The sequence below is a fragment of the Anas acuta genome, chromosome 31 (genome assembly GCF_963932015.1).
Source record: "Anas acuta chromosome 31, bAnaAcu1.1, whole genome shotgun sequence".
NCBI lineage: Eukaryota > Metazoa > Chordata > Aves > Anseriformes > Anatidae > Anas > Anas acuta.
The window spans coordinates 1,283,409-1,306,830 of NC_089009.1; the positions used below are offsets into that span (position 1 = coordinate 1,283,409).

Genomic DNA, 23,422 nt, shown 5'->3' on the forward strand with positions numbered 1-23,422 from the left:
ATTGGTAGCAGCCAATAGTGGTAACAGCCTTCTCTTCATCATCTTCATGGTGTAACTTCAGAGGTGACTTCAGGATGCAGTAGGAGGCTGCAAGGGGCAGCTCAGGACTCTCCTCCCCTCTCCGCTCCCCTGGGGCTCTGCAGGGGGTGGCTGCAGACCAAATACTTCTGCTGTGAGCACCAGTCACTGCTGACCCCATCAAGGTTGAGGTAGGCACATTGGCCATTGCCCTGGATATCGAACCTGCACAAAGCAGCAGAAGGAGAAGTCAAGGGGCTGAGCATCTCCCATACAAGCAAACGGTGCTGGAAGGAGGAAGATGAATCCTTTCCAGCGGACAACGACCCCTATGCAAAGCTAAATCTGCCCCCTTCCATGAAGGAATATTTTTGGTTGATTAATCCCATATGGGTTCATCCAGGGATGCCCTCTGCATCCACAAGCTGCTTCCGAATATTATATATGGAATGGTAATTTGTGTCGAGAAAATGGTTGATATTAATAAAGAAAGGGGAGATGTGGGAGTGTGGCCATGGGGGTTGGAAAGCCCCGTGACTTAGGTAACATTAGACTCTTAACGACGAGGCCATCAGGAATATATAAGAATTTAGAGGGAACAAAGGAGGGTGATTCAGGAGACTCCATGCAGTCTCTGGTTTCTTGTTCTCCAGCTGGTCTCTTGTTCTCCAACCATTAAGGCATGGATGTTTCTGGGTGTTTGCTGTTGTTATATGCAAAGTTGTTTGACCAAAGAAAAGTTGTTTTGAAAAGAACCGCTGTGGAGAGAAGGGTATAAGAGGGGAGCCTGCCCTCAAGATTAAAAAAAAAAAGAAAAAAAAAGAAAAAAAAAGGCAACACTATGTAATGAAGTTATATCATCAGTAAAGAAGCAGAAAGAAGGAATGAAAAGGAACAGGCTAGCAGAATGGAGACCAGGACGGGAACAGGCACATTAATTGCCTCATGAAGATAGGTTTGGCCAGACTCAGCAAACTGCTTAGAGAATCTTGTACAGAAAGTCACTGGAAATAGGCGCACCGGAGCTGGAGAGAAGCTCGAGCTGAGAGAAGTGGACCTGTGCACACACCTGCCCCTCGCTGGTCAGCAGTTGTGCATTATGGGGAGTCATACATCCCTGGGAACAAAGTCTGTCCTGGTAACCTTACAGCTTATTCTCCTTATTAACAATTGGACAGTTTATGAGCCTGAAACATGGGACCAAATTGAGGTCAAGGTGTGGGACTCTGCAACTAAAAACGACAAGGTTGCGGTGAGATTGCTGGGCACCTGGCGAGCAATCCCTGAGGCCTTAAAGAGCCATGTGGAGCCACAATTCGCAAACATGTAGTTTACCAGACAGTGAGGGAGCTGCGGGCTCCTTTGCTGATTCAACTGCTACGCCATCGGCCCCTCTGCCACTACAGTTGTCAAAGGCTTTTGTTGTTCCTGCCCTCTGTTGACCTGAACGTGCCTTTTGACCCAGGCCTCATTGGCCTTGAAAAGGGAGATGGATATGCTTTTCTTTGATCTGGGAAGAACGGGATACATAAGGCCCAAAGGCCCACTTGCTTGACAACTTAAAGGGAGACATATTGTTCAAAAGGAATGGAAAATGGAGGCTTGTTAGTAATCAAGAAAAGGAATGGAAGATTGAGACTGTTAAGTCATGGATCTTAAAGGATTGTTTGTTGCCTTTTCTGATTGTACATATGTATAGGTGTACTCGGGTTTAGTATGTAAAAGAAATGTTCTGTATATTTGGAATGTTTGATGTTCGTGTGTGCGTGTTGGTGGAGCGTAGACTCCCCTCACACCCAGCCCTATTTACTTGCCTTTTATAGTTTTTATACCTTTTCTAGCTTTTATACCTTCTATAGATTTTAGAAATATTACAAAATTCAGATTGAGTTGAGACTTCATTTATAACATTAGTATTATAAATGAAGTCCCAACTCAATCTGAATTTAGTAATATTTATACTTATAAAAGGTATAAAAGGCAAGTAAACAGTGTAAAAAAGCAGTAAAAGGCAGTAAACAGACACGAATTACCACTCCATATGTAACACCAAGGACCAAGCATTAGAAGAAGGGGTGGTTAATTGCTCCCAGCCAATTAAAAAATATGAGAAAAAGAAGCCAGGACGTACAGGTTGTTGAAGAGAGACCCGTTGCACCATCTCCAGGGGTCGGATCCCTCCCGATGCAGACCGACCCAAAAGTGGAAGGGACGCCCGTAGCGCAATAGGAAGCTCTGGAAAGCAAAGAAGAAATGTTGTGCCCATCTTCACCTTACATCCTCCAAGGAAGCCCACAGCTGCTTCCCAAAAAGCCACCCCAGCACCCGGCAAAACCCTCATTTAACCAAGTCCTCCTGGCTGTCGATGGTGGCCAGCTGGGCTCCTAGGGAGAGGCAGAAGCTCTGGCTCTCGTTCCAGTTGGTCTCGTCCTCCACAAAGTAGAAGCATTTCTCCCTGAACCCGATGCCGTTTCCTGAGCAGGTGGGAAGGATGGGAGAGGGGCAGGATGGACATTTCCTGGCTGGAAATAAGGAGAAGGAAATCTGCTTATTTTAATCGGTGGTGATGATTTGTGAGATCTAATCCCATAAAAAACATGTTCATTTCCACTTCTCATTTTATTTTTGTTGTTTTCACCTTTCTGTTCTTGTTCAAAATATTCATTTTCAGCTCCAGAAGCCACTTAGGGCTGAAATAAACACTTCCTTCCTCCCCATAAAGGTCTTTCTGCAGCTTCCTCTTGGTGCAGAGTGTTTTGAGGCAGTTTTGGCCCCTTTAGGGACAAATTTTACCCCCGTCCAGGTTTTCCTGTGGCATCCCATGCCCAGCCCCTGCCCTATCCTCACCACTGGGTTTCCCAAAGGGGAGGAGAAGATTCTGGTAGGGCCATCTCCATCCTCTTACCTGCCAGGGCAATGACGGCGATCAGCAACGCTGTCACGAGCATGGTGGCCCCAATGGGGAACAGTTTGTCCTTAAGGCACTTGAGGCTAAAAGCTGGAGGGAGAACAAAGCAATGGAGCACGGAGGAGAGGCACGGTCAACAAACATGGGGTACAAGTGCCTCCAAGAGCCCCCCGAGCTGCCCACTGCCCCTCTATTCCCCCCAGCACCTGAAAATACACCCAGAACGCACATATCTCGGGGAAAAGGCTCAGTTCAGAGGCTGCCTTTGGCTTCCGAGGATTTTTAGGGCTGCCTGAGCTCATTGCATCACCTCCATCCCCTTTGAGCTCGGAAATGAGCATTGCACCCACACCCACAGCTCTGGCCATTCCATACCTCTCACAGCTTTCCTGTCCTTGCACTCCTCTCCCCAGCTATTTTAATTAAATTAAATTATGCCCATGTAGCTCTAAGCCCTGCCATGACCTCCAGCAGCACCGCGGCATCAAGAAAACAGGACTGGTGCTTACTCATCTCCGCCGCTCCTTTGTGCATGCACATTACCACAGCACTGGGGTCCTCAGCTACCCCTCACGCTCGCCACCATCCCTCACATCCCGCTGATGTTCCCGTTGAGCTTCCTGCTCCTGCTTCTGCTCCCGAGCCAGCCAGCCAGCCAGCCAGACAGCCGTAAAGGCAGCAGGCCGGAAAGGCATCCGGCCAGAAAGTCCCACCCAGCCCCGTTTTTCTCACTTTTTTTTTTTATCTTAAACTTATTTTGCACACAGCCCAGTCCCCAGTGCAACTCTTGGCATCATTACAAAAGTGAAAGCAACAAATATCTTCAAATACGGCTTTTTTTTTTTTTGCCTCACCATTTTCCGTCTCCTTCCCCTCTCCCATTTCTCCCCAGGGCATTTTTTTGCTTTTATGATGTCCTCTTCCCCCCCCCCCCCGAGAGGCCTCTTGAAGTTGTCAGAGTCTGTTCTTTCTGTTTTAAACACATTAAAATATACGTGCAAATGAGTTGCCACCTCAGAGCAGAGAACATGAACCCTAGTGCTTCACCGCAAGAGAATCAGTCATTGTGGTTTTTACCCCTGGGGATTGTTGTAATTTCTTTTTTTGCCACAAACTGTGTGAAAATGTCAGCCTGTCCAACCCCGATCTTGTAAACCACCAGCCAAAACAAGAAGAAGGTGGCCAATGGCTACAGAGAGAAAAAAGGCCTTTTTTTTTTTCTTTTTTTTTTTTCCAGGAATCGTATGAAAACCTCAGCTTGTGCAACCCGGATTTTGTCAGGCCTCATCCCACCTGCAGAATAAATAAAGAAAAAAGAAAAAAGCTGCCTTTTCACCTGCCTCCCCCAAAATCCCAGAACCTCATTTCCTTCACACCAGCCATCCCTTTCCAAAATGCCCCCTGCATGCTGAAAATACGGCAGCCCTAGCAGACAACACAAAGCTCGCAGGGGTGAGAAGGGACTTTATTTTGAAAGCAATGTGGTTTTTTAAATTTATTTTTTTTGTTATTTTTTTATATTTTTTTCCCAAGTCGCTCAGAGCAGGACGGCGTCTTTCTGGCAGATCCACGCCAAGGCGGAGCCGCAGGTTTCCGAGATGATCCTGTCCTCCCTCAGCGCCCCGCAGGCTCCGCTGGCGTTCGGGGTGCTCAGGTTGAACCTGAGGGTGCGAGAGAGATCCCGTGGCACCTCACGGGGGTCCCTGAGGGGACGTTGGAGGTGTCCACCCCCCCATCCATCCCCTCCAGGCTTCTCCTAGGCTCTCACCGGCTCTGGTCCAGGCGGGAGCCATCCAGCCAGGTCCAAGCCATCCCCACAGAGGGCTGGGAGAGGCCGATCCAGAAGTAGCGTGTGGGTTTCTGTATGACTCGATTTAGGAAGTCCTACGAGAGGAAACTGGGCTGGTGACTATGGTGTTGTTTGCTGTCCCCAAAACTGGCTCCCCCACCCAGCCAGGAGCCCCGCTGGCATCCCTAATGCTACCCCAGAGCTTTGGGCACCCATCCCTGCACCCTACGGGTGCGGACCCCAAATTTCTGGACCCCACATCCCCTCGGGTGCAAGCCTGAGCCCCGTCCCACCTCCTAGCCAGTATCAGCCCCGTTACCAGCTCGCCCTGGTCCTCTGGCACCAGCAGCTGGGCTCTCTGATGGCTGCAGTTCTCCCGGCTCTCCCTCCAGGAGCTGCTCTTGCTGGTGACCCAAAAACACTTCCTCCTGTGCAGCGTCCACCCCACAGGACACAGCTCGCAGCCCCCACCATCTGCAGACAGACGGACAGACAGACAAACAGCCACGCGAACAACCCCACCACAGCGCCACGGGGTGGGTGGCAGCGGGGTTCAGACAATATTTTATGCAATATTTTAAGGGGGTTACCTCCGGGGGGGCACAGGCTCGTCCTCAGCCCCAGGTGGGTGCAGCCCAGGGTGGCAAAACTTTGTCCCTGCGACGCGTTCCCGCACCCCACAGCCCCCTGGTGCCTCTCCACCAGCAGCCAAGACACTGGGGGAGAGGGACCCTGAGCCCAAACGGGGGTGTCCCCAGTCCCCAGCACCCCAGAAAAAGGACGCCCCAGGGGTGTCAACTCACCGCATATCACAAAGGACAGCAGCAGAACGGTCACCAGGGCCCCGAGGAGGCAGCGGGGGGATCGCATGGGGGTGCGAATCCACCGGGGGGCGAAGCCTGGCTCGGGGTCCCTCGTGGCAGGGCCTGCAGCCAGGGGAAGGGACACAAAAGGAGAAGTGGGGGGGCCGAGAGCATCCGTCAGCCCTGTTCTCTGTCTCGGGGGGTGCCCCAAAATCCCTCTTCTTCAGAGCAAAAGGGTTTTGGGGGACGCAGCCAAGCCCGACGGTGACAAGATGGGAGCGAAACGGGGGCGCCAGCAGCCAGCATCGGGGTGCCGTGGGGTGTCCAAAAACCACAGACAAGCGTCCCCCCAAATCCCCTTCTCAATTTCCCCAGCTTGAGCGACTCTCTGGGACCCCAAGAGCTGCGCCACCCCGCTTCTTCCCCCCGCCAAGCAATCGCCACCCGGGATATCCTCTCGCCACCACAAACCCATGGTGGGGACGGAGGATCGGACCCCGCTACCTGCGTCCCGGAGGGGTCCCGGCCTCTCCGCAGCACCCCGCTTCCATCGCCTGTCCAAGGCCATGTAGCCATCCTCAACCTCCATGGCAGGAGGACACGCAGAAGGTAGAGGGGACACGATGGAGTCCGGAGGACAGGAAACCCAAATGCTCAGAGCTGCACCGGTGAAGTGCGAACCAGCGGCGGGGCCGGAGCTTCCTGCCACAGCTCACGGCCGTTCAATGCCCCTGAAAGTTTTTGGGGTCACCAACACCCTCGCCTGGTGCCCGGGTGAGGGGCACAAGATCCTCCTGCCTCCCCCGGGCTCACAGCCCATCCTATAAATTACATCCCTCATGAGAAGATAGGGGCAGACTCGGGTCTTGCGCTATCTCATGGCCAAAAAAAAATGTGTTTTTGTGTCTTTTAGTGTTTTTCCCCATCCTGGTGCGAGCCCAGATAAATCCCTTTGATGGATACAAGGCACTGCTTCGTTGCGATTCCAGTAAAAAAGGCACACGTGCTTGAAAGCAGCTAAGAAAGTGTTTATTTGATTAATTAATTTAGCTATTTCTATTTATTTTATTAACACCAGCATTTAATCCTGTCTTCCCTGCTCTGCCAGGTGCCTTTGCTCAGCCCCTGCCTGTGCACAGCTTTCCGGCTGTGTTCTTCCAGGATTTTCTTGCAAAAAAAAAGAAAAAAACAAACCAAACTGAAAAAAAAAATAAAAAAATATATAAATGAAGCACTGTTCTGTGTTTTTTCCTGTCCTCCTGTTGCTGTAGCAAGTCACGGCTACAGATTGGTTTTTCACGCCGCGAAAAACCGTCGTGGTCACCTAGGAGTTGTCGTCGCTCTGTCTCCCCCCCTTGCCCTCTCCACCCTCAAGGAAAAAAAAAAAAAAAAAAAAAAAAAAAAATAAATAAATAAATAAATAAATAATAAAAAATATAAATCTGTTCTGAGGGGAAAAAAAAAAAGGCTATTTGGATACGCACCCTAAAGGATACGCACCCCAAAGGATACGCACCCGAAGGAATACACGCCGTAAAAATATGTGGTCGGGCTAACCAGACCTCAAAAAAAACAAAATCACCGTTTTGCCCTCAGAAGAGGGAAGTTGAAGCAACACTCGTCCACCCCTTTGCAGGGACATTTTGTCAGAGCAGTTAAAAAAAAATATATATAAAAATGCAGCATCTGGAGGTTTTCGCCATTATTTCTCCCCCTCTCTGCTTCCGCACCGGGGACAGGATGTTTCAAATGAACGGGGTTTCTTCATCAAAAACATCATAGATTTGCTCCTCTTCCTCTTTTGGCAGCCGGGATAACATCGTGAGGGCAACTCCAAGCAGCAAGGAGTTAGCTTTTGAGTCATCTGAGTTGCTTTTTTTTATTTAACTATTTATATTTCGTTTATGTGGCGGCGTAGGCGTGGCATTGGGCAAAAGCAACCACTTATGTAACGGGGGGTCTGTCCTTTGTGATTTATTTAATCTCCGCACATTATTGCAACAATCCACACCGGAGAAGACACTCGGAAGGTAAGTTCGCCTCCGAGCAGCGAAATTCGGGGCCAGCTGAGCGAGCAGCGCTCGGCTCGGGGCTGAAACGGGAAGGAAAGGAGCAGCCAGCCAGGGCGGGCTTCCCAACTTTTTTTCTTTCATTGCTTTAAAGTTTATTTATTTACTTCGTTATGTGCTCCTTTGCCCCTTTTCCCACCCTCTTCGTCACTCCCTCGCCTTTCTTTTTGCATTTGTGCTGTGTTTTATTTATTTATTTATTTATTTATTTATTTATTATTTTAATTTTATTTATTTTAATTTTATTTATTTATTTATTTATTTTTATTTATTTATTTTTTTTTTTTTTCCTCGTTCTCCTCTCGCTCGCTCCCTTCTTTCAATGCCCGAACTTTGCACCCGATGGCCGCACGCAGCGCCGTGGCTCGGCGAGGGAAGCCTCACGACGCTCACGACGCTCCCCCCGCCGCCCGACCCCGCTCCGCCGGGCCCTTCACCGTAACCCGAGGGGGCCCCACCCTGGGGCCGTGCCCCCTTTAAGAGCCTAGAGCCAACCCCTTCCCCATCGCCCCCATTGGTCACATACGTGCACAAAATGGCGGACGCCCCGCCCCCGCCACTGCGCTTTGCGCCTTGCGCCCGCCCGGCCTGTATCCGGGTCCCGCGCGCAGGGGATGATGGGAGTTGTAGTCTTCAGCCCTGTAATGGCGGAGGCCTGAGGCCTCTCCAAGGAGACTGAAATAGGGGGAAATATCCCCAGTTTCGGGCATTTGGTTGTGAAATATTATAATATTATAATATGAAAGATAGGAAAGGAATTAAAGAGATAATTGATAAATTTTTACAGTATGGATTATTGATTGAATGCGAATCAGAATACAATACACCCATATTGCCAATTAAAAAGGCAGATGAAAAAGCTATAGGTTAGTTCAGGATTTGAGGGCCATAAATAAAATCACCGAGGATATACATCCAGTAGTGGCAAACCCTTATGCTTTGCTGACTAAATTAAAGAATAGTCAAGTCTGGTTTACCGTACTGGATTTAAAAGACGCCTTCTTCTGCCTGCCTGTAGCAACTGAAAGCCAAAACCTATTTGCCTTTGAATGGGAAAATCCCGATTCAGGCAGAAAGACGCAGCTTACGTGGACAGCACTACCTCAAGGATTCAAGAATAGCCCCACTATTTTTGGAAACCAATTAGCAAGGGAACTCAAAACTTGGATGCCTCCGGACACTGAAGGGGCTTTGTTACAATAGGTAGATGATCTCTTAATAGTTACCGAGACTAAAGGGAGTTGCATTCAATCGACTCTAAGTCTTCTTAATTTTCTGGGTTTAAATGGATATCAAGTCTCTTGACAGAAAGTCCAGCTGGCTCAACAAAGTGTGACCTATCTGGGATTTGAAATTTCAGGAGGACAACGAGAACTAGGAACTGAATATAAGGAAGTCATTTGACGGACTTCAGAACCTCAAACGGTAAAGGAGCTACAAACCTTTTTAGGAATGACAGGTTGGTGTCGCCTTTGGATTTATAATTATGGATTATTGGTAAAGCCTCTATGTGATTTGATAACGATTAACCAGTCAAAGTTAGTCTGGACTGGAGAAGCACAAAAAGTCTTTAAACAACTTAAACAAGAATTGATGATTTTAAAATATCAAGCAATATTAGTAGAACAAGATGATGTGGAAACTGTGGTCACTAACATCGTAAATCCAGCTTCTTTCCTTAGTGGAACTCTGGATGAACCCATAACCCATGATTGTATAGAAACAATGGACACTGTGTATTCTAATCAACCCGATTTTAAGGAAGAATCTTTAGAAGATGCTGACGACTCTTGGTATACTGATGGGAGCAGCTTTGTGAAACAAGGACAATGTAAGGCAGGGTACGCCATTACAACCACTCAACAGGTAATCAAGTCCAAACCATTACCCCCTGGGACATCCACCCAGAAAGCACAGATAATTGCTCTTACGTGAGCACTGGAACTAGCAGCAGGAAGGAAAATAAATATTTGGACAGATTCTAAATATACATTCCGCATGGTACATGCTCATGGAGTAATTTGGAAAGAACACGGATTGCTGACCGCTCAGTGAAAACACATAAAGAAGTGGTGGGGACAGAGGATCGGACCCCGCTACCTGTGTCCCGGAAGGGTCCCGGCCTCTCTGCAGCACCCCGCTTGCATCGCCTGTCCAAGGCCATGTAGCCATCCTCATCCTCCATGGCAGGAGGACACAAAGCAGGTGGAGGGGACACAACGGGGTCCGGAGGACAGGAAACCAAAATGCTCAGAGACTGAAGTGACTGAAAGTCGCTAGAAATAGGTGCACTGGAGCTGGAGAGAAGCTCGAGCTGAGAGAAGCGGACCTGTGCACACAGCTGCCTCTCACTGGTAAAAAGTTGCGCATTATGGGGAATCATACGTCCTTAGGAACAAAGACTGTCCTGGTAACCTTACAGCTTATTCTCCTTCTTAACAATCGGACAGTTTATGAGCCTGAAACATGGGACCAAATTGAAGTCAAGGTGTGGGACTCTGCAACTAAAATCGACAAGGTTGCGGTGGGATTGCTGGGCACCTGGCGAGCAATCTCTGAGGCCTTGAGGAGCCATGTGGGGCCAGTCAGAAACGTGTGGTTTGTCAGATAGTAAGGGAGCTGTGGGCTCCTTTGCTGATCCGACTGCTAGGGCATCGGTCCCTCTGCTGCTACAGCCATCGAAGGCTTTTGCTGGTCTGCTCCCTGTTGACCTGAACGTGCCTTTTGATCCAGGCCCTATTGACCTTCAAAAGGAGATGGGTATGTTTTTCTTCGATCCGGGAAGAACGGGATACATAAGGCTTGAAGACCGAGTTGCTTGACAACTTAAAGCGAGACATATTGTACAAAAGGAATGAAAAGAAGAGACTTGTTTGTAATCAAGAAAAGGAATGGAAAATAGAGACTGGTAAGTCATGGAACTTAAAGGATTGTTGAACCTTTCCTGATTGTAAAGGCATACACACGTTTGGTATGTAAAAGCAATGTTCTGTATATTTATCATAGAATCATAGAATATCCTGAGTTGGAAGGGACCCTTAAGGATCATCAAGTCCAACTCTTGACACCGCACAGGTCTACCCAAAAGTTCAGACCATGTGACTAAGCGCACAGTCCAATCTCTTCTTAAATTCAGTCAGGCTCGGTGCAGTGACCACTTCCCTGGGGAGCCTGTTCCAGTGTGCAACCACTCTCTCTGTGAAGAACCCCCTCCTGATGTCAAGCCTAAACTTCCCCTGCCTCAGCTTAACCCCGTTCCCGCGGGTCCTGTCGCTGGTGTTAATGGAGAAAAGGTCTCCTGCCTCTCGACACCCCCTTACGAGGAAGTTGTAGACTGCAATGAGAATTTATTTATTTAGAATTTTTTTATTAATTAGTTTTTTTATTAATTAATTTTTATTTTTTTATTAATTAATTTAGATTTTTTTTATTAATTTATTTATTTAGAATGTTTGATGTTTGTGTGTGCGTGTTGGTGGAGCGTAGACTCCCCACACACCCAGCAATGTTTTCTTGTCTTTTATACATTTTATAAATATTTATTTAAAAAAATATTCCTTTTACAAATATTCAGATTGAGTGGAGACTTCATTTACAACACTTCTTTAGATAATGTACTGTCAGGAACCCTACACAAGTGGGTTTAATTACAGCAGCTTTCTCTTCATCACCTTCATAGTGAAAATTCGGAGGCGACTTCAGGATGCAGTAGGAGGCTGCAAGGGACAGCTCATGGCTCTCCTCCCCTCTCCGCTCGCCTGGGACTCTTCAGGGGGTGGCTGCAGACTGAATACTTCTGCTGGGAGCACCAGTCACTGCTGACCCCAGCAAGGTCGATGTAGGCACATTGGCCATTGCCCTGGATATCGAACCTGCACAAAGCAGAAGGAGAAGGGCTGAGCATGTCCCACATAAGCAAACGGTGCTGGAAGGAGGAGGAAGAATCCTTTCCAGCAGACAATGACCCCCATGCAAAGCTAAATCTGCCCCCTTCCATGAAGGAAGGAATATTTTTGGTTGATTAATCCCATATGGGTTCATCCAGGGATGCCCTCTGCATCCACAAGCTGCTTCCTAAGGACCAAGCATTACAAGAAGGGGTGGTTAATTGCTCCCAGCCCATTAAAAAATATGAGAAAAAGAAGCCATGACGTACCGGTTGTTGAAGAGAGACCCGTTACACCATCTCCAGGGGTCGGATCCCTCCCGATGCAGACCGACCCAGTAGTGCAAGGCACGCCCGTAGCGCAATAGGAAGCTCTGGAAAGCAAAGAAGAAATGTTGTGCCCGTCTTCACCTTACATCCTCCAAGGAAGCCCACAGCTGCTTCCCAAAAAGCCACCCCAGCACCGGGCAAAACCCTCATTTAACCAAGTCCTCCTGGCTGTCGATGGTGGCCAGCTGGGCTCCTAGGGAGAGGCAGAAGCTCTGGCTCTCGTTCCAGTTGGTCTCGTTCTCCACAAAGTAGAAGCATTTCTGCCTGAACCCGATGCCGTTTCCTGAGCAGCTGGGAAGGATGGGAGAGGGGCAGGATGGACATTTCCTGGCTGGAAATAAGGAGAAGGAAATCTGCTTATTTTAATCGGTGGTGATGATTTGTGAGATCTAATCCCATAAAAAACATGTTCATTTCCACTTCTCATTTCATTTTTGTTGTTTTCACCTTTCTGTTCAAAATATTCATTTTCAGCTCCAGAAGCCACTTAGGGCTGAAATAAACACCTCCTTCCCTCCCCATAAAGGTCTTTCTGCAGCTTCCTCCTGGAGCTGAGCGTTTTGAGGCAGTTTTGGCCCCTTTAGGGACAAATTTTACCCCCGTCCAGGTTTTCCCGTGGCATCCCACGCTCAGCCCCTGCCCTATCCTCACCACTGGGTTTTCCAAAGGGGAGGAGAGGATTCTGGTAGGGCCATCTCCATCCTCTTACCTGCCAGGGCAATGGCAATCAGCAACGCTATCACGAGCACGGTGGCCCCGATGGGGAACGGTTTGTCCTTAAGGCACTTGAGGCTAAAAGCTGGAGGGAGAACAAAGCAACAGAGCACGGAGGAGAGGCACGGTCAACAAACACGGGGTGCAAGTGCCTCCAAGAGCCCCCCGAGCTCCCCACTGCCCCTCTATTCCCTCCAGCACCTGAAAATACACCCAGAAAGCACGTATCTCGGGGGAAAGGCTCAGTTCAGAGGCTGCCTTTGGCTTCTGAGGATTTTTAGGGCTGCCTGAGCTCATTGCATCACCTCCATCCCCTTCAAGCTCAGAAATGAGCATTGCACCCACACCCACAGCTCAGGCCATCCCATACCTCTCACAGCTTTCCCTTCTTTAGCCCCTCTCCCCAGCTATTTTAATTAAATTAAATTATGCCCATGTAGCTCTAAGCCCTGCCATGACCTCCAGCAGCACCGTGGCATCCCAAAAACAGGACTGGTGCTTACTCGTCTCCGTCGCTCCTTTGTGCATGCACATTACCACAGCACCGGGGTCCTCAGCTACCTCTCCACCATCCTCCACGTGCCGCCTATGTTCACGTTGAACTTGCCCCTCCTGCTTCCGCTCCCACCCCTGTGCCGGCCGCACGCAGGGGATGATGGGAGTTGTACTCTTCAGCCCTGTAATGGCGGAGGCCTCTCCAAGGAGGCTGAAATAGGGGGAAATATCCCCAATTTCGGGCATTTGGTTGTGAAATATTCCACTTTACGTGCCACTTAGGCTTCGCCACAGCCAGTTGTGCGTGGGATCCTCTTCACGAGCAGTCATGAGGCAGCGTCTGCCTCCCTCCCCAGCAGCCTGCCCCACACCACCCCTTTTTTGACCAAATCGCTCCTTTCTCACTTTTTTTTTTCTATCCTAAGCTTATTTTGCACACAGCCCAGGTCCCCAGTGCAACTCTTGGCATCATTACAAAAGTGAAAGCAACAAATATCTTCAAATATGGCTTTTTTTGCCCCACCCTTTTCCGTCTCCTTCCCCTCTCCCATTTCCCCCCATGGCATTTCTTTGCTTTTATGACTGACGTCCTCCTCCTAGTCTTCACCGCAAGAGAATCAGTCATTGTGGTTTTTACCCCTGGGGATTGTTGTAATTTCTTTTTTTGCCAGAAACTGTGTGAAAATGTCAGCCTGTCCAACCCCGATCTTGCAAACCACCAGCCACAACAAGAAGAAGGTTGCCAATGGCTACAGAGAGAAAAAAGGCCTTTGTTTTTCTTTTTTTTTCCAGGAATCGTATGAAAACCTCAGCTTGTGCAACCCTGATTTTGTCAGGCCTCATCCCACCTGCAGAATAAATAAAGAAAAAAGAAAAAAGCTGCCTTTTCACCTGCCTCCCCCAAAACCCCAGAACCTCATTTCTCCCCCTCTTCACACCAGCCATCCCTTTCCAAAATGCCCCCTGCGTGCTGAAAATACGGCAGCCCTAGCAGACAACACAAAGCCCGCAGGGGTGAGAAGGGACTTTATTTTGAAAGCAATGTGTTTTTTTTTTTTTTTTTATTTTTTTTTGTTCTTTTTTATATTTTTTCCCAAGTCGCTCAGAGCAGGACGGCCTCTTTCTGGCAGATCCACGCCAAGGCGGAGCCGCAGGTTTCCGAGATGATCCTGTCCTCCCTCAGCGCCCCGCAGGCTCCGCTGGCGTTCGGGGTGCTCAGGTTGAACCTGAGGGTGCGAGAGAGATCCCGTGGCACCTCACGGGGGTCCCTGAGGGGACGTTGGAGGTGTCCACACCCCCATCCATCCCCTCCAGGCTTCTCCCAGGCTCTCACCGGCTCTGGTCCAGGCGGGAGCCATCCAGCCAGGTCCAAGCCATCCCCACAGAGGGCTGGGAGAGGCCGATCCAGAAGTAGCGTGTGGGTTTCTGTATGACCCGATTTAGGAAGTCCTACGAGAGGAAACGGGGCTGGTGACTACGGTGTTGTTTGCTGTCCCCAAAACTGGCTCCTCCCACCCAGCCAGGAGCCCCGCTGGCGTCCGTAATGCTACCCCAGAGCTTTGGGCACCCATCCCTGCACCTTATGGGTGCGGACCCCAAATTTCTGGACCCCAAAGTCCCTCGGGTGCAACCCTGAGCCCCGTCCCACATCCTAGCCAGAATCAGCCCCGTTACCAGCTCGCCCTGGTCCTCTGGCACCAGCAGCTGGGCTCTCTGATGGCTGCAGTTCTCCCGGCTCTCCCTCCAGGAGCTGCTCTTGCTGGTGACCCAAAAACACTTCCTCCTGTGCAGCGTCCACCCCACAGGACACAGCTCGCAGCCCCCACCGTCTGCAGACAGACAGACGGACAGACAGACAAACAGCCACGCAAACAACCCCACCACAGCACCACGGGGTGGGTGGCAGCGGGGTTCAGACAATATTTTATGCAATATTTTAAGGGGGTTACCTCCGGGGGGGCACAAGCTCGTCCTCAGCCCCAGGTGGGTGCAGCCCAGGGTGGCAAAACTTTGTCCCTGCGACGCGTTCCCGCACCCCACAGCCCCCTGGTGCCTCTCCACCAGCAGCCAAGACACTGGGGGAGAGGGACCCTGAGCCCAAACGGGGGTGTCCCCAGTCCCCAGCACCCCCGAAAAAGGACGCCCAGGGGTGTCAACTCACCGCATATCACAAAGGACAGCAGCAGAACGGTCACCAGGGCCCCGAGGAGGCAGCGGGGGGATCGCATGGGGGTGCGAATCCACCGGGGGGCGAAGCCTGGCTCGGGGTCCCTCGTGGCAGGGTCTGCAGCCAGGGGAAGGGACACAAAAGGAGAAGTGGGGGGGGCGAGAGCATCCGTCAGCCCTGTTCTCTGTCCCGGGGGGTGCCCCAAAATCCCTCTTCTTCAGAGCAAAAGGGTTTTGGGGGACGCAGCCAAGCCCGACGGTGACAAGATGGGAGCGAAACGGGGGCGCCAGCAGCCAGCGTCTGGGTGCCGTGGGGTGTCCAAAAACCACAGACAAGCGTCCCCCCAAATCCCCTTCTCAATTTCCCCAGCTTGAGCGACTCTCTGGGACCCCAAGAGCTGCACCACCCCGCTTCTTCCCCCCGCCAAGCAGTCGCCACCCGGGGTATCCTCTCGCCACCACAAACCCGTGGTGGGGACAGAGGACCGGACCCCGCTACCTGCGTCCCGGAAGGGTCCCAGCCTCTCCGCAGCACCCCGCTTGCATCGCCTGTCCAAGGCCATGTAGCCATCCTCATCCTCCATGGCAGGAGGACACGCAGAAGGTGGAGGGGACACGATGGAGTCCGGAGGACAGGAAACCAAAATGTTCAGAGCTGCACCGGTGAAGTGCGAACCAGCGGCGGGGCTGGAGCTTCCTGCCACAGCTCACGGCCATTCAATGCCCCTGAAAGTTTTTGGGGTCACCAACACCCTCGCCTGGTGCCCGGGTGAGGGGCACAAGATCCTCCTGCCTCCCCCAGGCTCACGGCCCGTCCTGTAAATTACATCCCTAATGAGAAGATAGGGGCAGACTTGGGTCTTGCGCTATCTCACGGCCAAAAAAAGGTGCTTTTGCGTCTTTTAGTGTTTTTCCCCATCCTGGTGCAAGCCCAGATAAATCCCTTTGATGGATACAAGGCACTGCTTCGTTGGGATTCCAGTAAAAAAGGCACACATGCTTGAAAGCAGCTAAGAAAGTGTTTAATTGATTAATTAATTTAGCTATTTCTATTTTTTTTTATTAACACCAGCATTTAATCCTGTCTTCCCTGCTCTGCCAGGTGCCTTTGCTCAGCCCCTGCCTGTGCACAGCTTTCCAGCTGTGTTCTTCCAGGATTTTCTTGCAAAAAAAGAAAAAAAACAAACCAAAATGAAAAAAAATATATATATATATAAATGAAGCACTGTTCTTTGTTTTTTCCTGTCCTCCTGTCACTGTAGCAAGTCACGGCTACAGATTGGCTTTTCACGCCGCGAAAAACCGTCGTGGTCACCTAGGAGTTGTCGTCGCTCTGTCTGCCCCCCTTGCCCTCTCCACCCTCAAGGAATAAATAAATAAATAAATAAATAAATAAATAAATAAATAAATAAATAAATAAATAAATAAATAAGAAAAAAGATAATTCTGTTCTGAGGGAAAAAAAAAAAGAGTATTTGGATACGCACCCTAAAGGATACGCACCCCAAAGGATACGCACCCTAAGGAATACACGCCCTAAAAATATGTGGTCAGGCTAACCAGACCTCAGAAAAACCAAAATCACCGTTTTGGCCTCAGAAGAGGGAAGTTGACGCAACACTCATCCACCCCTTTGCAGGGACATTTTGTCAGAGCAGTAAAAAAAAAAAAAAAAAAAATGCAGCATCTGGAGGTTTTTGCCATTATTTCTCCCCCTCTCTGCTTCCGCACCGGGGACAGGATGTTTGAAATGAACGGGGTTTCTTCATCAAAAACATCAGAGATTTGCTCCCCTTCCTCTTTTGGCAGCCGGGATAACATCGTGAGGGCAACTCCAAGCAGCAAGGAGTTAGCTTTTGAGTCATCCGAGTTGCTTTTTTTTATTTAACTATTTATATTTCGTTTATGTGGCGGCGTAGCCGTGGCATTGGGCAAAAGCAACCACTTATGTAATGGGGGGGCTGTCCTTTGTGATTCATTTAATCTCCGCACATTTATTGCAACAAACCACACCGGAGAAGACACTCAGAAGGTAAGTTCGCCTCCGAGCAGCGAAATTCGGGGCCAGCTGAGCAAGCACCGCTTGGCTCGGGGCTGAAACGGGAAGGAAAGGAGCAGCCAGCCAGGGCGGGCTTCCCAACTTTTTTTCTTTCATTGCTTTAAAGTTTATTTATTTACTTCGTTATGTGCTCCTTTGCCCCTTTTCCCACCCTCTTCGTCACTCCCTCGATTTTCTTTTTGCATTTGTGCTGTGTTTTATTTATTTTTTTTTTTTTTCTCATTCTCCTCTCGCTCGCTCCCTTCTTTCAATGCCCGAACTTTGCACCCGATGGGCGCACGCAGCGCCGTGGTTCGGCGAGGAAAGCCTCGAAAACCTCACGTTTCCCAAAACTCTTCCTTTTTTTTATGAAAGTTGCTGCTGCCGCGGTGCTGGGTGAATTTTCTTGCAGCTCCTCAGCCTGCCCCTGCTCCTTTCTCCCCCACTCCGGTGCCTCCGCCCCGTGCATCTTCCTGTCCCCTTTTCCTTCCCTCACCCTCCTGCAAACCGCAAACCCTTTTCCCACCCGCTTTTTCCCTACGTTTCCCCCCCAGATCTCCAAAACTCCTCACCCCCGGGGGGCTTTGCTGGCCCCCCAACTCTACATAAATCCATAAATGTGGTAATGCTGGAGGAAAGTGAGATCTTGCTCGGGGGGGGGGCGCTTGTGGGATATTTGGAGGGGTGAGGACAGGCTCTGAATTTTTCCATCCAGCCACCTCTAAATCCATCTGGAGTTCCCAAAACAAATGCCTTTAGAGGACACACATCAGCCCTGCGTGCTCTCCCCATCCTCTTGTGCCCCCAGAGCTACGGGGAACCGTACAGCAGAGGTCCCCAAAATGCTTCTTTTCTCTTTTTCTTCATCTATTTCCAGCCCTCGTGGAGCTGTGACGCCGCCCACCTCCCTGGCACTTCCTCTGCTTCCCGTGTTTCTAATTCTGGTGCAAAAAAAACCATTTTTGTTCTCACGGTCCTGAGCTTAGCCCAAGGGAATACGCACTGGATGAGTTCATCGCCTGCCCTGCTCAGACCCTGAACACTTAGAGGATCGCTTGTTTTGTACACATTAGCAGTAGTGGTGCTATTCCCATTATTATTTTTATTTTCCTTTTTTTTGCTGTCCTAATAAACCGTCTCTATCTCAACCCACAGGCTTAATTTATTATTTTTTTTCTGATTCTCTCCCTCGTCCCAGAGACGGGACGAATCAGAGAGAATCCCCCTCTCCCATTTTTCCACCCTCTTTCAATTCTTTGTCTCTTTCTCGCCTTTCTTTTTTTTTTTTTTTTTTTTTTTTTTTTGTTCCCCCTTTTTTTTTTTTGTTTGTTTGTTTGTTTGATTTTTTGTTTTTTTTTTGCTCCCCCTTTTTTTTTTTCTGCTCCCCTCTTCTTCTCTGCCTTCACTTTCAATGCCAAATCTGCATCAGGTGAGCTCACATGCCGCAGCCTGTGGTTGAAGACAGCCATAAAACCCTCCATGTTGCCCAAATTGTTCCGTTTCAACTTGTTCTGTCGGAACTCAACCTCAACCTCAATGGCTGCGTGAATCTTTTTGCACACATTGCAAACTCCTTCCCACTTCTCCTTTTCTGAAGATACTTAACACACCTTGCACAATATGCTTGGCGTTTCTCAACGGCTGGGTGCACACTGGTGGAGCTACGGGGCCGAGCCTCGTGGTGCTGCTGTCTGCTGCCGACCAGGGATCGCTCCTTCAGCCTCGCTTTTCCACCTCATCACCCCGCTGGCTGGGCTTGCAGGGGAGGGGAACCACATCCGAGCCTTGCCTTCTATGTTTTTTTTTTTTTTTTTAGCAGCACCAATGCCTTCTGACGTGCTAAGCACTCCTGGATCGGTGAACACTACGGTGCAAGACGAGCAGAGTGGCCTCACCTCCCAGTATGAGGACCCCGACCAGCCCCAGGACCCCCAGGACACGGCGGTGACCCACTCTGGTGAGATGCCCACAGATGCTGCACCCACAGGCAGAAACAGGTCCCAAAGATGCCTGGGTGAGTGCAGGGCCAGTGCCCAGCTGGGTTTTGAGCTGTCCTCCTGCTGCTGCAGCACTTGTGGGGGTGAACCCCGTGCCTAGGAGGAGGGAAACGGGGTCGAGGGGTGTCTGTGATCCCCCTGGCATCGCCTTCTGGTCGTGCTGGCGATGCGAGGGCAGTGTCCTCACCACAAATATCTTTTCCTTCTGCTGCAGGCAGGGTTTGCACAACCGAGCGACAGCGGAATATGCTGATAATCCTGAACTTGATGCTGTTTCTTATCATTGTTGCGCTGATAGGTAAGGGCAGAGTGGCCACCACCATCTCACCCCTCTACACAGAGCTGTCCGTGCCCCCTGCAGCCGGGTTATAGAACTAGCCGGGGTTGCAACTGGGTGATCTGTAAGGTCCCTCCCAACCCGAGCCATGCTATGCAAAGCCCTCTGAGATCATCCAGCCCAACCTTTAACGAGTCCACCACTAAACCATGCTCCTGAGTTCTACACCTACCCGTGTCTTGAAGACCTCCAGGGATGGTGACTCAACCACTTCCCTGGGCAGCCCGTTCCAATGCCACAACCCCTTTGGTAAAGAAATTCCTCCTAATACACAACCTCAGCCTCCCCTGGTGTAGCTTGGGAGACTCTCCCCTTGTCTTACCACTTGGGAGGGAGAAGAGCCCGATCCCCCTCTTGCTATAACCTCATTTAATGTCCTCTTTGCTCTGCAGCAACCAGAAAAGGGCAGAAGGCAGCCCCGGTGCTGGCGTGCCCTTCCGAATGGGTTGGGTACTGCAACGTCTGCTACTACCTGTCGGGGCAGCAGGAGCAAGGCAACTGGAGCTGGAGCCAGGAGCAGTGCTCGAGACACGGGGCCTCCCTGGTCGTGGTGAAAAAGGACTGGGAATTGGTGAGTGCGGGGTGATGGGTGGCTGTGGGGCTGGGACAGCCGGGCGGGATGTCCCACAGCGGGGCAGCGAGTCCCGTGGGGTTGATGGAGCGCGGTGCTCCAGCAGCTTCTGACTGTCTGCCTCTCTCCTTGCCACCCAGCAATTTCTGAGACAATTCAAAGACAACGGGGATTCCTGGCTTGGGCTGCGGAGACGGGGTGAACGCCTGCTGTGGGTGGATGGCAGCAGCTTCAATTTGACGTGAGTCCTGCGAGCGGGCAGAGCCTGATGGCCCCGGTGTGCCGTGGCCGTGCACTGCTGCTGGAGGGCATGGGAAGTGCAGAAGGCTGCAGTGGCATTCCTTGTCGTTGCAGGTTCCCAGTGCAGGGCAGCGCAGAGTGCGTCTACTTGAATGGCGAGGACATGGCGACCTCAAGCTGTTGGCAGAGCCGGCCTTATATCTGCAGCAAGCCCCTGGCTGTGGGGGCAGCTCCTGAGAATGGTTGCGGAGAAAGGACCTTCCCCGTGCTGGGCACTGGTGGCTCCTCTCATTGATGAAGGATGATGCTCTTCAAAAATCTTTTAAAGTGTTTGCGTCTGTGGTTTTGTGGTCAAAACTGAAGCTTGGTGACTAAGGATGGAACCTCAGATGGAAGAGGTGCTGACTAACATCAGAGCTGAAGAAGACCCAAACCTTACGGACCAGACCTGGGGGTGCTGTTCTCCACATCATCTGAAGAGCATCGACCACATTGCACTTTGTTGTAGCCCATGTTATTATTATTGTTATTATTATTATTTTTATATGGACAAAATGATTTTTCAAGCTCCCTTCTGATTCCAAAATTTTGTTAGTCTGTGAAATATATATTTATACACGTATATACGTGCATGTGTTCCATTCCTATGGCCTTAGGGACAGTTTCCTGGTGGATCCCAGCCAGTAATTCCTTGAGCAGACATAATTTTGTTCTCCTGAAGTTCAGGGTCCTCTTTTTGGAAGCTCAGGGTCTTCTGCTTTTTGCCAGACCCATATTCCTCAGGGTCACCAACTCCACCAGGTAGTGGTCGTCACCAGGCAATCGTAACCTCTGTAAAGCTCTCTTCCACACTGGTGAGCACCAAGGCTAGTAAGGTTACACCTCGTGTCGGTCCGTCTATTACCTGGACCAGGACGTTATCCTCAACACACTCCAGGAGTCTCCTGGATTATCTGGATCTCACCATGCTGCTATCCCAGCAGATATCTGGGTGGTTGAAATCCTCCTCAGGACAAGAGCTTGTGAGCACAACAGTTGTAGCTGAAGCAAGACCTCGCCAACATACTCATCAGGTGGGCTGTAGCAGACCCCAACCACCGCTCCTTTACCGGACCGATCCTTGATTTTCACCCCCGAGCTCTCCACCTGGTCATGGCTGTTTCTCAGGCAGAGCTCTTCACAATCTATCCAATTCCTAATACAGGAATTATTTCCTCCCTTCTGAACAGTTCGTAGCCATCAACAGCCACGCTCCAGTCATGGGAATCATCCCACCACCTCTCCATGATCTACATCCATGGTTCCCTACACGGTCTTCCTCCCAAAGACCACTGCCCACGTCCTGAAGACCCCTGCCTACAATTCTTGGGAGGCTTTGCGCAAGGACTGATAAGCTAATTAGCATATGAAGCGAGAGCAGGCGGGTTTAGGTAATGAATATGTATAGGCATTGATTGAATATTCGTTGTTTTTCTGTATAAATATGAGATAGTTTGTTACGTTGAACATGCACGTTAGGTGGAAGGATCCCCTGTGCATCCAGCACTGACAATAAAGGATACTTCGTCACTTAGAAATTTCGGCTTCGATCTTTGAATCAATAGATGTAAATAAATATACGTAGATCTATAGTCAGGTTAAAAAGGTGAATAAAAAAAGCTTTTGGGGTGGTTTGTCAGTAAAGGATGTCTTGCAAGCAAGTGGTGCTGCCTGATGGAAACAGCAGGTGGCAACATCCCCACGAGAACCCTACAGCCCGCTTAGCAGAGACCCAAGCTCACTCGCTCAGTCCAAACTGATCGCCCGGTGCTCATTTTATAGCTGGTATGGTGCTGTGTTTGGGATTTAGGATGGGAAGAATGTTGATATCACACTGATGTCTTAATTGTCGCAGAGCTTACACCAAGCCAAGGACTTTTAAGCTTCTCACTCTGTCCTGCAACTGGGCAGGCTGGGGATGCAGCAGGAGCTGGGACAGACCCAGGACAACTGCCCCAAACTGTCCAAAAGGGTATTCCACACCATTTATTATTAAAAAATTCATTTATTTTTTTTTTGTCTTAAGAAACTTCTCTATCTCAATCCAAAACTTTCATTTTAATTTATTATTTATTTATTTTTTTTTGTTGATTCTCTCCCCAGTGCCAAAGGGCAGGGAGGGGATGTGGGGGGAGAACTGGTTGAGTGGTGCTTAGCTGTCAGTCGGGTTAAGCCATTACAACACCGCATCCACCAGAGGAGCACATCTAGGGAAATCGACCCAAACCACCAAAAACCACAATCCTCAACCTTTCAAGTTCTGCAACGGACGCTCAGGGGAAATGTGAGAAAGTGGCTGCTTTGTTTTCCTGCAAAACCGTGACTCATGCTCCTCGGGTGTTGTGCTGTGTTTTATTTATCTATTTATTTTTTTCTCGTTCTTCTCTCGCTCTGTGACTCGGCTCCAGGCAAGGGCCGAGCATCCGATGTGCGTTAATGAACCTTCTCTTCGTTGTCTTCAATAATACATGCTGCATGAGCCATGTATGGAAATGGGGGATATGGCCCTGAAGGAAGGAATAGATGCTAAAGGGCTAACTGTAGAACTATAGCAGGTCTAGAGAAGTCACCCCATGGTGATTTTGCAAGTTTTAGCTACCACAGATGGACATCGAAAAGTAAACACAAGGAAAGGACTGAGACGGGATAATCCTGGAAGACAAGGGATATCTATAACAATTGTAAACACTGGCTAGCAAGACATGAAAAGCAATAAAATGGGAAGATAGCTCTTCCTCTGTTGAGCAAGAACTGGTTTAGATGAGTGTTGTGGCTGAGGTGAAAAGTCCATAGCGAGGAAGACGTACGGCCTTTGCCCTGAGGACCCGGTCCATGACCACGAGGAGGCATTGTGCGTGCACAGCCAGGAGGAGGTGAAGGCAGAGCGGATGGCAACGATTTCTCGGAACTCAGAACTTGTGCTGCAATTTGTTATATATGGAGTGGTAATTTGTGTCGAGAAAATGGTTGGTATTAATAAAGAAGGGGGAGATTTGGGAACGTGGCCATGGTGGTTGGAAAA

At 49.8% G+C, this 23,422-nt stretch overlaps 4 protein-coding genes across 13 annotated transcripts in view; 1 reads left to right on the plus strand and 3 right to left on the minus strand.

Annotated features, from left to right (window-relative positions):
- LOC137846287 (C-type lectin domain family 2 member A-like) lies at positions 1 to 13,422 on the minus strand. Of its 4 annotated transcripts, none has more exons than XM_068664169.1 (5): positions 13,021 to 13,422; positions 2,924 to 3,016; positions 2,365 to 2,540; positions 2,150 to 2,253; positions 1 to 243 (listed from the first exon to the last, which is right to left on the minus strand). In XM_068664169.1, exons 1-5 carry the CDS (start codon positions 13,256 to 13,258, stop codon positions 102 to 104), a joined length of 753 nt encoding a protein of 250 aa, XP_068520270.1. In that variant the 5' UTR covers positions 13,259 to 13,422; the 3' UTR covers positions 1 to 101. The 4 variants fall into 4 exon arrangements, with proteins under 4 accessions (XP_068520270.1, XP_068520272.1, XP_068520271.1 ...); XM_068664171.1 differs by lacking the exons at positions 2,150 to 2,253; positions 2,365 to 2,540; positions 2,924 to 3,016 and adding exons at positions 11,744 to 11,847; positions 11,959 to 12,134; positions 12,513 to 12,602 and having other exon boundaries at positions 2 to 243; positions 13,021 to 13,416; XM_068664170.1 differs by lacking the exons at positions 1 to 243; positions 2,150 to 2,253; positions 2,365 to 2,540; positions 2,924 to 3,016 and adding exons at positions 10,934 to 11,459; positions 11,744 to 11,847; positions 11,959 to 12,134; positions 12,513 to 12,602 and having other exon boundaries at positions 13,021 to 13,401.
- LOC137846296 (killer cell lectin-like receptor subfamily B member 1B allele C) lies at positions 4,421 to 6,889 on the minus strand. Of its 2 annotated transcripts, XM_068664196.1 has the most exons (6): positions 6,023 to 6,889; positions 5,519 to 5,641; positions 5,306 to 5,431; positions 5,035 to 5,189; positions 4,695 to 4,810; positions 4,421 to 4,587 (listed from the first exon to the last, which is right to left on the minus strand). In XM_068664196.1, the coding sequence occupies exons 1-6, from the start codon at positions 6,105 to 6,107 to the stop codon at positions 4,464 to 4,466; spliced, it is 729 nt and encodes a 242-aa protein (XP_068520297.1). In that variant the 5' UTR covers positions 6,108 to 6,889; the 3' UTR covers positions 4,421 to 4,463. The 2 variants fall into 2 exon arrangements, with proteins under 2 accessions (XP_068520297.1, XP_068520298.1); XM_068664197.1 differs by lacking the exon at positions 5,306 to 5,431 and having other exon boundaries at positions 6,023 to 6,887.
- LOC137846291 (C-type lectin domain family 2 member B-like) lies at positions 7,295 to 22,610 on the plus strand. 2 transcript variants are annotated; one of them, XM_068664186.1, is made up of 6 exons: positions 7,295 to 7,548; positions 19,033 to 19,230; positions 19,428 to 19,511; positions 19,943 to 20,121; positions 20,262 to 20,362; positions 20,476 to 22,610. In XM_068664186.1, exons 2-6 carry the CDS (start codon positions 19,041 to 19,043, stop codon positions 20,654 to 20,656), a joined length of 735 nt encoding a protein of 244 aa, XP_068520287.1. In that variant the 5' UTR covers positions 7,295 to 7,548; positions 19,033 to 19,040; the 3' UTR covers positions 20,657 to 22,610. The 2 variants fall into 2 exon arrangements, with proteins under 2 accessions (XP_068520287.1, XP_068520286.1); XM_068664185.1 differs by lacking the exon at positions 7,295 to 7,548 and adding an exon at positions 16,925 to 17,210.
- The window catches only part of LOC137846292 (killer cell lectin-like receptor subfamily B member 1B allele C), a 25,350-nt gene continuing 15,594 nt past the window's right edge, over positions 13,667 to 23,422 (minus strand). For 2 of the 5 annotated variants that reach the window (XM_068664189.1, XM_068664187.1), the window contains 6 exons: positions 15,678 to 15,904; positions 15,174 to 15,296; positions 14,962 to 15,087; positions 14,687 to 14,841; positions 14,346 to 14,461; positions 13,667 to 14,238 (listed from right to left, as the gene is read on the minus strand). In XM_068664189.1, the coding sequence (XP_068520290.1) occupies positions 14,074 to 14,238; positions 14,346 to 14,461; positions 14,687 to 14,841; positions 14,962 to 15,087; positions 15,174 to 15,296; positions 15,678 to 15,724 (732 nt within the window). In that variant the 5' untranslated portion in view covers positions 15,725 to 15,904 and the 3' untranslated portion in view covers positions 13,667 to 14,073. Of the gene's footprint in view, positions 14,239 to 14,345; positions 14,462 to 14,686; positions 14,842 to 14,961; positions 15,088 to 15,173; positions 15,297 to 15,677; positions 16,555 to 23,422 lie in introns of those variants that run through there. The other 3 variants (XM_068664188.1, XM_068664190.1, XM_068664191.1) reach the window with 3 other exon arrangements.

Excerpts from the sequence above, each read along its gene's own strand:
- LOC137846296 (XM_068664196.1), bottom strand. The coding sequence starts at position 6,107 with ATGGAGGTTGAGGATGGCTACATGGCCTTGGACAGGCGATGGAAGCGG. Across the intron at positions 5,642-6,022 it reads GGGACCCCTCCGGGACGCAG|GCCCTGCCACGAGGGACCCC; the intron begins GTAGCGGGGTCC and ends CCCTGGCTGCAG. Across the intron at positions 4,811-5,034 it reads CAGAGGACCAGGGCGAGCTG|GACTTCCTAAATCGAGTCAT; the intron begins GTAACGGGGCTG and ends TTCCTCTCGTAG.
- LOC137846287 (XM_068664169.1), bottom strand. The coding sequence starts at position 13,258 with ATGCCCGAAATTGGGGATATTTCCCCCTATTTCAGCCTCCTTGGAGAG. Across the intron at positions 2,254-2,364 it reads TCGACAGCCAGGAGGACTTG|AGCTTCCTATTGCGCTACGG; the intron begins GTTAAATGAGGG and ends TTTGCTTTCCAG. Across the intron at positions 244-2,149 it reads GGGTCTCTCTTCAACAACCT|GTTCGATATCCAGGGCAATG; the intron begins GTACGTCCTGGC and ends TGCTTTGTGCAG.
- LOC137846291 (XM_068664186.1), top strand. The coding sequence starts at position 19,041 with ATGCCTTCTGACGTGCTAAGCACTCCTGGATCGGTGAACACTACGGTG. Across the intron at positions 19,512-19,942 it reads TATCATTGTTGCGCTGATAG|CAACCAGAAAAGGGCAGAAG; the intron begins GTAAGGGCAGAG and ends TTTGCTCTGCAG. Across the intron at positions 20,363-20,475 it reads GGCAGCAGCTTCAATTTGAC|GTTCCCAGTGCAGGGCAGCG; the intron begins GTGAGTCCTGCG and ends TTGTCGTTGCAG.